Source organism: Ascidiella aspersa, chromosome 8 (assembly GCF_963924565.1).
Source record: "Ascidiella aspersa chromosome 8, kaAscAspe10.2, whole genome shotgun sequence".
Lineage (NCBI taxonomy): Eukaryota > Metazoa > Chordata > Ascidiacea > Phlebobranchia > Ascidiidae > Ascidiella > Ascidiella aspersa.
Genome location: NC_139454.1, coordinates 4,871,081 through 4,883,169, shown reverse-complemented (window position 1 = coordinate 4,883,169; position 12,089 = coordinate 4,871,081). Strand labels below are relative to the sequence as shown.

General features: G+C 36.7%; 1 protein-coding gene and 4 non-coding genes across 5 annotated transcripts; all 5 read left to right on the top strand.

Annotated features, from left to right (window-relative positions):
- Positions 1 to 480: 480 nt before the first annotated feature.
- On the top strand, positions 481 to 10,693 carry LOC146135284 (uncharacterized). The gene is made up of 11 exons (XM_083395080.1): positions 481 to 574; positions 933 to 1,042; positions 2,055 to 2,192; positions 2,954 to 3,132; positions 3,637 to 3,735; positions 5,360 to 5,492; positions 7,361 to 7,492; positions 8,469 to 8,714; positions 8,915 to 8,962; positions 9,841 to 9,938; positions 10,451 to 10,693. Exons 1-11 carry the CDS (start codon positions 490 to 492, stop codon positions 10,509 to 10,511), a joined length of 1,329 nt encoding a protein of 442 aa, XP_083251206.1. The 5' UTR covers positions 481 to 489; the 3' UTR covers positions 10,512 to 10,693.
- Positions 1,083 to 1,155, top strand: Trnak-uuu (transfer RNA lysine (anticodon UUU)). Its single transcript has one exon. It is a non-coding gene; the product is annotated as a tRNA-Lys (tRNA).
- Positions 1,564 to 1,636, top strand: Trnak-uuu (transfer RNA lysine (anticodon UUU)). The gene has a single exon. It is a non-coding gene; the product is annotated as a tRNA-Lys (tRNA).
- Trnak-uuu (transfer RNA lysine (anticodon UUU)) lies at positions 4,487 to 4,559 on the top strand. The gene has a single exon. It is a non-coding gene; the product is annotated as a tRNA-Lys (tRNA).
- On the top strand, positions 4,906 to 4,978 carry Trnak-uuu (transfer RNA lysine (anticodon UUU)). The gene has a single exon. It is a non-coding gene; the product is annotated as a tRNA-Lys (tRNA).
- Positions 10,694 to 12,089: the final 1,396 nt, after the last annotated feature.

Here is a 12,089-nt window from a genome sequence, read left to right as displayed (position 1 = left end):
GCTTAATTCACAATTTTAATACAACGAAGTTTAAGTAAATAAGGTGTTATATATCGAAAGCTGATTAACAAACTGTTGGCTGCAGCCACCTTTAAATTAAGCTGCAGTGACAATCCCCGTCTTGAAGTAAGTGTATCTTTCCCCAATTGACTCGCTAAGGAAGTAATCTAGCTCAGTTTGGCACTTTTTACTTGCGCTTGTAAATTGTTTCTTTAGTAGCCAAGTAGATGCGGCTTACGCGCACAAATAGATCATTTACAAAATCTATTTGCACAATTGTCATAAATCTTGTTTTCTTACAACAGACAAAAGCTATTTCCGATCAAACCACAAAGCGAGTGACAGTTGGAAAAGTATTGAGGTTAAATAATGTATAAGGCTCCGGAAAGTTTTACAGCACCGCTTTAGGCCTGTAATTGTATGTCAATAGTAGTAGCCACACTGTTCAGGTACCGTAATAACTTTCTTATCTCACCAGAAGACAGCAATATGTTAGCTAGGTTGTGTGTAGTAATAACAACATGGTTAGCGTTTCAAGTAAATGGAAATCCGTTTCGACAAAATAACTCGAAAGGTATGTAGCTGTAAAAATAAAAGCTAACACGCTAAATTTAGTAAATAACGGTTGATACTATAAATATATAGCAAATTTTGGGATTGTACGATAAACAGAAAACGTTTAAAATACAAAGGATGTTCTTTAATGACTTTTTTGATTAAATGTCGTGATAAATTAAGTACTGCAACGTCATTTAGCGATTATATTACACATTTTATTGGCCTACGGATTTTCTGTAAAATGTTTCTTCTTTTGAATGTATAAGTAAAAAAGATATTTTGCTTCGTTGCAAATACATGTAAAGAAAACTGACATATAACCATTTTTGTGTGATGTATATTAACTTGATAGTTCTTATTTATTACTTCTGCAGGATTATCCAGCATACAAAACTTGATGAATGGCAAAATTCCTCTGTTTCCAATGCCCTTTGCTCGAACAAACACAAGACCGCAAATTTGCAGTCGAATTCCTTTGCCTGAGGTAGGATATAACAAGGCAATTTCGACGCGTGTTTTCGGCAGCCCGGTTAGCTCAGCCGGTAGAGCGTTGGACTTTTAATCCAACGGTCAAGGGTTCAAGTCCCTTATCGGGCGCACTTTTTTATTTCGATTAATTTAGCTTTTTTAAGCTCTATACAACACGTATTACTGTATTTTAGGAATTAGTTTTATTCTTTTTCAAATAATATTCAACGGTGTATAACTTCTTTTTGGTTTTAGCTGAAATTATAGCTTGCTTCATCCAAAGTGTGAATTTTTTACGTCCAATTTGTTTGACTTGAGTGTTTTTCATATTACTTTACGTTTTTAGCTAAGATCTGTATTTAATAGCAAATTGTTACAAAGTAAGAATTAATAGACATTTTAGGCTAGTTGTTAGTTACGAAGCAATCTTGAAGCTTGGCAAAACTATTAGAGCCTGTCGACTTTAAAATGTATGATTGCTATTTTTGGCAACGCACGTGGTCTATTGTGGTTAGCATTTCGCCCAGATTTTTCCAAGCCCGGTTAGCTCAGCCGGTAGAGCGTTGGACTTTTAATCCAACGGTCAAGGGTTCAAGTCCCTTATCGGGCGCATCTTTTTTCAAAATAACATTTGCACCAGTCGATGTTATACGAACTTATATCGTTAAATTCCTTTGAGGGACGTCCAATACTTTATTTTATTCTGAATAAAATGTCAAATATCAGGCATCATTAGAAATAACGTTATTAGATGTTAAACCGGACGTCCCTTTCTTTCTTGCCCAAAATTTTGTGTATCAAAATCGTTATAATATGCGAATTAACAAACAGTTTAATTAGGTTGCACTATATAAATACAAATTGTAAAACCAAGCACGGTTATGCGAAAGCTTGTCAAGGATTTAATGCAATTTGTTTCTATATAATGTCGTCTGACTTCTCTATTTATAATTAGGCAAATACGCCCATTTAAACAGATATCAAGACACGTTGAAAGATAGTCGAGTAAAAATCTATAATATTTTTAGATGATCAGCTCTGCAGAGGACGCCCCCACGTGGTTGCGACGACGCGAGTTTTGGATTCGAACTTACACCCAAAGTTGGAAATCCTGCTGCCAACTTTCAATTTCTCTGCCAGCCCTACAATCATGCGTCAATGGATACGTAAGTTTGCAAATATCATCTTTTTTTGTTTGGTATTTGTTTTTATCTGTTTTGTTTCGTTGATCTTTTTTGTCTACTTTGCTTCCTCTATCTTTTTTCTTTGAGGTTTCTGTGGTATATCAAACTTATTTTCTTTTAGAATTTTTTTTTGAGGACACCAAATATAATTTAGATTAGACTAAAAATATTCTTGGTTACAACCAATATAACAGGTTCGGATTTAGAATTTTTGCTCAATATTTTTAGAGATGACGCCACAAAGCTAAAAAACGCGACGTTGCAAAGTTACGTCAAACGTGACGTCACAAACAACATCATAAATAAACAGAGCGTTTATTTAACATTTCAGGTTGCAGAGGTGTTTTTAAAAGAAAAGCTATAAAAATGATATTTTTTAATTCGCGCAAAGCGAAAAAACGCCTTTATATCGTTTATGTTGCCCACACTTTCATTTTCGACGCATGACGCCATTAGGGCCAAAAGCTTAAACGATTTCGTCAAACCGGTTTAGATATACTAGATTCACAATTCAAATTTGCACGGAGCCCCCCCCCCCTTCTGCCATGTAAATGGATGTTACAAACCCTGTAAGTTAAATCAAAAGTTTAAAAAGCAAATTTCAGTTTTAGCCTGCAATAAAACTTATGGTCAACAAATTACAGTTTTGGTCGTAAAATAGTATTTTTTGTCTTAAAATAGTACTTTTTCGCCCAATACTATCTGGCCAGGTTTATGATTTTCCAACATTTACATTCCAACAGAGAGGGGATGCCTTGAACAACTTCTGCACCCAAGAGCTCGGGGTTGACCACGCCGGGGGCCTCCGGGCTCACCCCTGTTGCTACTCCTTATCCTCGCAACGATACACGTGCTTCGAAAAGTACCCCGGCGACCTTCTCAAGGTCAGGGGCTACAGGAAAACTCACCCTGCTGTAACGGAGTAAGAAACACACACAGAAAATATATTTTGTACCTTTGTTGTGCGTATTTTAAGTTAGGCTTTTAAAAACATTGTGGCCAAAATATGCAACAATATTGATGAGCATAACCCAGGGTTTTTTTAATTTTTTTTTACGCGAACCTTGAAATATGTTTTGGCTTGCGTGCTCCATGGTCGGCACAACCATTTTAGAGATGACGTCATAATACAGGTAAACCTATAAAACCTGCAAATTAAAAAAAAAGAAAAAAAAAAGTAATCTATCATTCTATCAAATATTTATTATCTTTTATACATCAAAAATAACAAAACATAGTTGTTCTTTATTTGCTTTTTCCAATGTTTTAAATCATATTTGGGCAGCGCCGTATGTTTATAATATTCATAAAAATAAACTTAACAAAATTTTCCCGTGAAACTAAGACGTGTATTCCCTTTTTCCTGATATGTCATTGTAAACCTATATACTCCATTGCAATGCAAGCAGTAAAAATGTTGTTGTAGGGAACGCAAACATGCTGGTGACACTCCTTCAAAAGTCAGCAACCATTCGCGCACTATAAGAGGCGGACAACAGAACCCGGGCGTTGCAATTGTTGCAAGGTAAAGTAAAAAAAAAATCTTTTTCTTACTTTTCACCAAAATCTTGTACTTTATTGGTAAACGGCAGTATTAAGAATGTTAACAACCTACTAAAGTTAAAGAAAAGTTTCATAAAAACAGACGCCCATTTTACAGTTTCTGATAATATTTTTTCTATAAAAAAACATTTTTTACTTGCCCTGAATGTAAGATGTTTAAAATATTAATAATAATTTTTAAGAAATATCGCTCTTAACTCCTAATAAGTAATAGCAGTAGTTTGTCATTGCTAGTAATTATGACTTGTCAATATTGGCGAAATATATGAAATATTCATTTTAATGGATCCCAATATACTTGGGTACAATATGCATGGATCTGTTAAGTAGCTTGGTAATGAATTGCAAAGCCAAAAAGGTCAAGTAGATCAGCATTACCTTGACATTAACTAAAGATCATATACAAGCTTGTATTGAAACGTCTCAATCAAGATGATGTCGCTTTACTCGACCTTTTTTGGCATTGCAATTCAATTATTAAGATCCCTTTTTTAGCATTTCATAAAATGTGTGAGATTGATAACCAGCTTTGCTGAACTACTGCTATCGCATTGCTCACATTAAGAAATAACCACTTTTGCGACATTGGGGTTCAGAGCTGCCGTTTAAATACACAGAGCTAACTGTCTCATTATTCCACAGTGATTTTTACCACTTGAATGCAACAGTACACGTGGTCTATTGTTGTTTGCATTTGGCCAAGGGATTCCCAAGCCCGGTTAGCTCAGCCGGTAGAGCGTTGGACTTTTAATCCAACGGTCAAGGGTTCAAGTCCCTTATCGGGCGCATCTTTTGTCTAAAATAATTTAGTACATTTGACTGTAATTTTTAACACTCGAATGCAACACACTTGTCTATTGTTTTTTGCGATCTTTTTGGCATTGTAATTGAATTATCAAGATCGATTTTTAACATTTCATAAAGTGGGTGCGAGCTTGATTACCAGCTTTGCTGAACTACTTCTATCGCTTTGCTCACATTGAAAAATAACCACTTTTACGCCATCGGTTATTAGAACAGTCCTTAAAATAGGCAGAGTAACCTGCCTTCTTATTTGACTGTGATTTTTACCACTTGTATGCAACAGTACACGTGGTCTATCGTTGTTTGCATTTCGCCATGGGATTCCCAAGCCCGGTTAGCTCAGCCGGTAGAGCGTTGGACTTTTAATCCAACGGTCAAGGGTTCAAGTCCCTTATCGGGCGATTTTTTTTCAAATTCAATTTCTTACCGCAAGGGCATGCAATATTCCATAAAAAGATTGTTCGAAATCGAATTTGAGCGTTTAAAATAAGTTTTCGCAAATTTCATAAACCACGCCTAGTGTTTTTTGGAACTGTAGGTATTATTTTAGGAGTATTCCTAACAGAGTTGTAAATTATGTTGCAAATTTAAAATGTTTTTTAAGGACAAGACTTGTACATTTGCTAGCCAAAAAATTGTGCAACAGTTTTGACTTGGTAAGATTGGGTGTTTTTAAGTAGCAACAAAGGCTAGGACACTTTAAACAGGCTGCTTGCTTGGTTTAAAAACAAATTTGCTTGGTTTAAAAACTAAATTTTTAGAATGGTGATTTTTTATTCCAGAATTCATCAAAATCAAACCGAAGATAAAACTGCTAACGTCACGAAAGTCCCTTGTCGCCCGATTGTGACTCAGCAATATTTTGGCGGGATTTGTCGCAAACTTAAACACGATTCTGGAACCTTCCTCAAAAGGGTTTGTGATTACTAATTTTTATTGTTCGTCACGGTAATTTTATATATATATTTTTTTATTTCTTCGTCAAAACCCTCTCTCATCCAAATAAACTTTTTTGTTCAAATTGCTGTTTTTTTTAAACAACTGTAGTTGTTCTTTCTAAAGAAGAAATTGATTTTGGTGGTTTCCTGATTAAATGAAATTAGGCCAAGCTATATAATGTGTTCTACTTTTGTGTACAACCAAATGACAAATTCAATGGCCGTTGTACAAACCGTTCTATTCATTATCACACAGGTTAATTTATTTTAGCTAAAACAACATCCTGTATTGAACTTGGAATACATTGGACTTTGGACGCCATACTTTTGTCAGAAGTGGTTAGCATTCAATCTTACCCTTATGGCTTGACAGGATTAAAATTAGCGCGGTGGCATTTAACATTGAATTGTTCCCGTTCAATATTAAATTTTAAAAAGCAGTTGATTCAGTACTATAGGTTACACCACTTCAAGGCTTGCCGGACGAGTTGACCAATTTTTATGGCTTAACATTTCATTTTGTATTACAAGGATTTGACTTCGAATAGACTTATTCTAATACTGACTTGACTGGGACTTAAGTTATTTAGAAATGCTATTGAACTTATTTGGCAAGAAATATCACCGAGAAAGAACAAAATAGCCGTTTTTGACGTTTTTTTTGTTCTTTTTTCACGTCGGATTTCGACCAAAATTGGTGGCCATAAGTTATGCAATGCAGGCGGGCCTCAACCCAGAGAAATTTCAACATAAGTTGCAGAAATTATTTATATTTTTTGTTCAAAGGATTGACAAAATTATAATCAGCGTATTGCCGTTGCCTTAAAATTTTACACAAAACAGTTGAGTCAATGAAAGGTTACACAAACTCAACCCAGAGAACTGCTGAAGGTTTGCAATGCATTGCTGCAGATTTATTGCGTGTGCATTAATAGCTTGGCCTGCTGTGTGAGCCTTATAGGCCAGGTGCAAACGACGGAAATCACTCAAAGGAAGGGCTCAGGAAATATGCAAGGGCCACTACTTTGTAACATACGCTCTTAAAGCAGTTCACCATAGCTGGTAGTTCATTTCTCCTAACCTTCCGTCACCAGCTTTGAAATGGCAACAGGCACCCCAAAGGACTTTAATCCCCAAGGAGTTCCGCTCGGCGATTTTGATAGGTTACTTGTGACGTAACAAACCCCTATTCTAGTATAGGTTCCAGATTGGGAAGGCAGTTTCCGATAAGTTGTTTGTGTTTGGCATTTGGTGAAGAATTAACTGATAATTTCGCACCCAACATATGGAAAAACACCATGCACTGAAGGTGGTAAAAAATCTTTGTCTAATAGTGAATCTACTTGATGCAGGAACTGACGATGCCAGTATAGGCGAAATATATACTCCTTTAAAAAATGTCGGTTCTGGTCATGATGGTTTTACTGGGGTTTTCAAACTTTGAGTTTTACTGTTTATCTGATAAATTTGACCTCTAAAACGAAATTAACATTAGAAGCATTTGTCTTTAAAATGCATGACTAGGTGTTTTTAACGTTTTTTATTGGTGGCCGATAAGAAAATTTTAATAGACCGTTACTATGTCAACTAATTACGCAAAAAATCTGTAATCGTTTTTAAGAGACGTTTTTTAATCTTACTCAGGTTTTGCACCTTAAGTATGTTTGCACAAAAGTCAAATTTGTTTTTTTGTCAATTTAAGAAAAGCAGCCTATAACTAAAGTACTTCATGTTGAAAAACTGAATGTGTGAAATATGAAGACATTTCCTCCAAGTCAGACTTTGACTAAGGCAGGAAACTATAAAAAAATTTTATTTCATGTTGTTGTTTTTTATTTCGCGCAGATCAGACGCCTTGAGTCGACTTCAGGTCGCAAGATTCCACGAAACGGGCGAAGGCTTCGTTCTATCGAGCGAGGAATGAGGATTTGTTGCACTTTAGCTCCTTCTCTTCGACCTCGCTGTTTTAAAAGAAAGGTCGGTCGTCTAGGCTTGTGTACTATACGAGTTATATAACTTCTAAGGCAGGGGCGGGCAACGTGCGGCCCGCGGGCCGTATGCGGCCCTTTTCCATTTTTTGTGCGGCCCTTCACCTTTTTCCAGCTAATTTTGCCTAAATAAGGGTACACCATGTTGGGACTTATGTTCTATCAGTTTACTGTTTGAAGTGCGATGCAACCCATATGCTGCACCGCTACACTAATGCAGTTGAACTCGAATGGAAAGCACCTTTACATAACAATCTTCATTTATAAACTTTTACTTGTGTCACGTTGTTATGATAAAGAATTGTTTTGCAACAACTTCGCTTGTCTAGTACGGTCAAGGTGTTACACACTTTTGCCACGCATATTGACTCAGATGTTATGTTTAACAGCTGGTTTTAAATTTAGGCTGTTCATTAAATTGTTCTGAGCCGATCAGTACGAGAAAGGTGCATTGGAATTGTAGGAAAAGTTATTCCCGAATCCGCAATAGACATCACTGACAAAACCACCGTAGTTGCAGCCTACAGTAGCTCATTAGCTTTTTCTATTAAAAGCTTGAAATATGAACTAGTGTTTATTTGATGTGCGGCCCTCCTGTAAGCATTACATTTCCTAACTGGCCCTTGTGTTGAAAAGGTTGCCCACCCCTGTTCTAATGCTTCCAATCCTTCTAAACCAGTGGTTCTTTTTTAACGCGTAATCTTAAAAAAATTAGTTCACCTAGGTTAGGATCAAGATTTTTTTCTAAAACAAGTATAGGCTTAGGATGCTAATTACTGTTTTCGATCCAACAAATCTGAATCTGTACAGAGTTTAAATACATTCAAGGAGAAGGCGTTGAGGCGTTTTCCACTTAAACAATTTTTTCTTGAAAGTTTAATGCATTTTATTTACTTAAAAATTCTGCTCGCCCAAAAGACAAAATATTAGTTTACAAAATTTATTATTTTTTATCGTTTTTTAAGCTTCCTCTCATGCGATGCACTTCGAGGTCAAAGTTCAACGCTTCTCGCAGCAAAACGTCAGGTTCCCAGGGTGCGGCCGCCGCTACGTCGAGATCCCAGGAAGGCGGCAAGATGCGAAGGGTCAAACTCAAGGTCGTCACCGACGTCGACATCGTGCGGCCTTGGTCGGAGAGCGCGACTGCGACGCCGGCTACACGTCATAATAACATCAGTAGTGACGTCACAGTTACCACACCAAAAACAAATGTAAGAAACAATGGGTGTTGTCGTTGTTTACAATGTAGACAGCAGGGCTGCCACTCATTTGGATTTTTTTTATGTTGAATATGTTTCAATGTGAGCATTACCATTAAAAATTAGCTTTGTAATGATACATGAGTTAAAAATGCTGTTTTAATAAAAAAACGGTCGAAAATGTCGACTTTATAACAATTATTTGTTTGCAGAAGATTACAACTTCTCAAAAACCACCTACTCTGCCCGAAAAACTGGCGGTAAGTTGAAAAAAAAAACAATTTAGCTATAAAGCAGGGTTTTAAACTATAGGGTCCATGGGCCCCTTGTGGGTACAAAGACTAGTTTTCGGGGTTCCATGAAGTCATGGGAATCTTAGTGTGTAATCAACAAAAGAACGATTTCTTTCAAAAGGAAAGAAACGCTTTGCTATCTTCTAAAATGTATTTAAATTCGATTTAAATTGAATATTGGCTCATAAGTACGTTCGTAAACAGCAGGTTTCTTAAGTATATAACAAAAAGATAAGAATTAGTCTATACAAACTAATATTTCAGCTGCATATCTGTGCATTACACCAAACGATAATTTCAGGTTTCCCAAGGTTAGTTGTTTCAGATGTCTCGTTATGACGTAACTTTGTGACGTCATCTCTGAAAATATTTATTCGTTTCTGAAGGAAATTTTTTATCGTTAAGAAAACAATTTTCGTTTTTTCCCCTGGGTCCTTCTCATTACCTTAAAACCAAAGGGTAGAAGTAACCGCTAATTCCAGTTTTCTTCGGGCAAAGCTTTAAGGCAGTGGTTCTGCGGCACTCTAGGGTGCGATTTTTAACGCTCCAGGGTAAAGGTATTTCATATTGTTTAGAATTCCAATTTTCGCTCTTCTAGTAAGCTTCTTGGTACAATTTTTTGTGTACGATAAAGGTGCCAAAATTTTTTTTTTCTTTCAAGCTTGTTGCACAGTTAATGTACTGTTTCAATCTTGTTTATTGTAACGTTACAGTTAACCACTCAGCAAAACTACGAGCAAAGGTGCCTCGAACTATTAATAATTTCTGTAGGGTGCCGCAAGTCAAAAAATGTTGCGAAACACTGCTTTAAGGACTCAGTCGTTGAAATAATTTGTTTTTTTCAGATGAGCGACGAATGCTGCCACGTGGGGGCGACGGTGAGGCGCCTGTTCACAAAACTTTCTTGTCACAAGAATGTTCGCTTTGTGCAGGAACATATGAGGTAAACAGCTAAGTTCTGGAAAGGTTTTTAATCTAATTTTACAAGAGTGTTTCTCAGCTTTAATTAGACGTTTTATTTCCAACAGTTCTGTTACAAGAGACGTGTCTTAGCATTCCATGGGTTTATGATGTCCTAGCATTTTATGGGACCCAATATCATATGAATTATAAAATAGTTTTTCCGAAAAATATTATTTAATTGATACATTTTTTCATTGATGCAATTCCTGCCATCAACAGTTATGGAATATAATAGGTTATTGTTATTAAAAACAGCTCTTCTGGTAATTGTAATTGTTACGCAACGTTTCGGCAATCTATTCAAATCGCCTTTTCGTAAATTCACCATGATTTCTTGTAAACTCATCCTGAGGTTAAATTCAGTAGGCGATTTGAATAGATTACCGAAACGTTGGTTAACAATTACAATTAACATAGCTGTATTTTAATATTACTACAAAGCTTGGTAGCCACAGTATAATGCAACATAAAAATATTGTTATTGTTGTGCAGAAATCGCAAAAGCTTGGCAAAGGTTTGCCGTGCTAACTACTTTCTCTGTTGTCGCGCCTAACTGTCAATCACATGCGCACTGGTGCGGAACCGCAGATCACGTGGTATCTATCGCCGTTGAACTGTATCATACGTTTTCCTGTAATGCTGCATGCTTTTCTATACATACTTCCAGGGTTGAATTGTTTTATACGAGTTTTTGTTGTCAGCGTGTCATATTGGAAAATACAATATTTAAATAGATATTTGATGAATGAATTTTGGCCTGGATTTTCTTTTACGTTCATTTGGTGGGAACGAGGGATGCTCGATAATGTCGGTTTGAAGTCAATACCCGATGCCAAGTGTTAGTATCGGTACTGGTCCGATACTAGGATGATATCGGTGCCTATGCAATACCTAATTAATTTAACTTCTCAACCCACGCTTTGCAATCTAACGGAGAGTTTTCCAGTTTTAAAAGTAGTTGTTTATAGAAAATATCATACTAGTAATTAGGGTGTCTAAGTTGTTTCAGCGGTAGTAGCATTTGTTTACTTAACAATCCGAAGAAAACGTATCTCACCATAGTCTTAGTTGTCAAGATTTAGAATTATACGTCTCCGTTATTGCTACAACGGCTAACTAAAGTTTCCAACCATTATTCTCCATGGAATTACTGTAGACCAGGGGTCATTAGCTAAGTTTACCCAACTTTGATAAGGCCTTTTGGATATTAAGAGATTTCTTCAAAGGATAACAGTCTGGAAAACAAACAGGATTAGCGCGAAGCGCCGAAAATTAGCTATTATGTGCGTTAAAAAAGTAAAATAAAGTTAGGAGAGCTGTCATGGCCGCGTGCAGTTTTATTTGATCATGCTGTGAAAAGATAGCTTAGATTTTTCTGGCTCGCGAGTCATAGGTTCCCGACCCCTGCTGTATACAAATACGTCACAAACCAACATCTCAACATGACGTCATCGAAAAGTAACCTACGAAAAAACACGCAGTTCATTTATTTTGTTGAAGTTCATGGTGGAAGAGCTGTTACTTTCAATACAAAAGCACCATTTCAAAAATGTTATTGACTCGCGCAAAGCGAAAACGCCTTTATATCGATTAAGGTTGACAAAAATTTCATTTTCGATGATGAGATGAGACGCACGACGCCTTTTGGCTAAAGCGATCATAACTGGAATCTACGCAGGGCGTGAAAAATAATGAAATACACACACACATTACTGTGATAGCCCCATCGGAAGCTGTCATAATATTACACCGGGAAGCTATCGCAGACTCGCCGAATCTGTCGATTCATGATGCAAGCAAGGCAGGCTAGAAAAACAATTAGCTTGTGGTGAGGTTCGAGCTCACGACCTCGGTCATACCGGGACCGTCGATCTACTAACTGAGCTATGCAGGCTCAGAGAGGAACGAGTCGAGAAACAATCCGCGTGAAAAATATGTTTGCATTTACCTGGATAAAAAGAAAAAAATACAGTTTTTGGGAAGGGCGTGACACTGTGTCCACCTGGATCTGGCCTGCTCGGAGCGGCTGTTCTTTTGGTTCCTAAACAATTTTGTTTGGGTAAACGCAAAGAAAGTAGGTAAGTGTTTGTTGCTGGGTTCTTCCCATTGACCAAAAAGGTGAGCGGAAATA

What these genes read in the sequence shown, in the direction of transcription:
- LOC146135284 (XM_083395080.1), top strand. Translation starts at nt 490, where the DNA reads ATGTTAGCTAGGTTGTGTGTAGTAATAACAACATGGTTAGCGTTTCAA. An exon ending in GGCGTTGCAATTGTTGCAAG is followed by an intron (nt 3,736 to 5,359) that starts GTAAAGTAAAAA and finishes TTTTTATTCCAG; the next exon opens with AATTCATCAAAATCAAACCG. An exon ending in CTGGAACCTTCCTCAAAAGG is followed by an intron (nt 5,493 to 7,360) that starts GTTTGTGATTAC and finishes TATTTCGCGCAG; the next exon opens with ATCAGACGCCTTGAGTCGAC.